The sequence below is a fragment of the Otolemur garnettii genome, unplaced genomic scaffold, assembly GCF_000181295.1.
Source record: "Otolemur garnettii isolate 467f Iridium unplaced genomic scaffold, OtoGar3 scaffold00002, whole genome shotgun sequence".
NCBI lineage: Eukaryota > Metazoa > Chordata > Mammalia > Primates > Galagidae > Otolemur > Otolemur garnettii.
In genome coordinates, this window is record NW_003852397.1 from 4,435,623 (window position 1) to 4,436,370 (window position 748).

Genomic DNA, 748 nt, shown 5'->3' on the forward strand with positions numbered 1-748 from the left:
TGCTTGCAAGAAAAAGCACACTGTAATTAAACATGTCTCCTCCTCACCTTCACGGCTCCGGGCCATTATTATTAGTTGGCAGATTACATTAACCATTTCTTGAAGTAAGGCAGGGCATTTTTTCAGCATAAATTGCTGATCTGCAAAACAATCAAAGGCCTGAAACAAATCATTCTAACTTTATAGTTAAGACATCTTTCATCACCTATAGCCCAAAACTAATACTAAATTTAAGTTGTCCTACGAGTATTTCACACCATCTCAGAATTTCATAGGTTGAATGGAAGAGTTTCCCCTCAGTATCACTATCTCAAAAAATCAGAAAACTCTAGCATATATTAGATGTTCAAAGGCAAATTTTTAATATTATAGCGTCAGACGTAATAAATCAACTCCCTTTTTTTAGAATGGTCTTAATCTTAATTTAATCTTCATTTCGCTATACTTGAAAACTTGAAGAATGTTCTTCTAGTGCCCTTGAGTTTCTATAGGTATACTTACAGATAAATCCAAAGACTAAGATTGAAAATAAATTCCAACTAAATACAGAGGTAAGGCTCTGTGCTTGTAGCTCAGCAGGCTGGGAGCCAGCCACCTACACAGGAGCTGGAGGGTTTGAACCCAACTGGGGCCTGCCAAACAACAATGACAGCTACAGTAAAAAAAAAAAAAATAGCCAGGCATTGTGGCAGCCACCTATAGTCCCACCTTGGGAGGCTAAGGCAAGAGAATCGCTTAAGCCCACGAG

The 748-nt window shown here is 38.2% G+C and overlaps 1 protein-coding gene across 1 annotated transcript in view; it reads right to left on the reverse strand.

The window, feature by feature from the left end:
* The window catches only part of SEC63 (SEC63 homolog, protein translocation regulator), a 79,546-nt gene that overhangs the window by 31,146 nt on the left and 47,652 nt on the right, over nt 1–748 (reverse strand). The window contains exon 11 of the mRNA XM_012804442.2: nt 48–140. Coding sequence (XP_012659896.1) covers nt 48–140 — 93 coding nt within the window. The remainder of the gene's footprint in view (nt 1–47; nt 141–748) is intronic.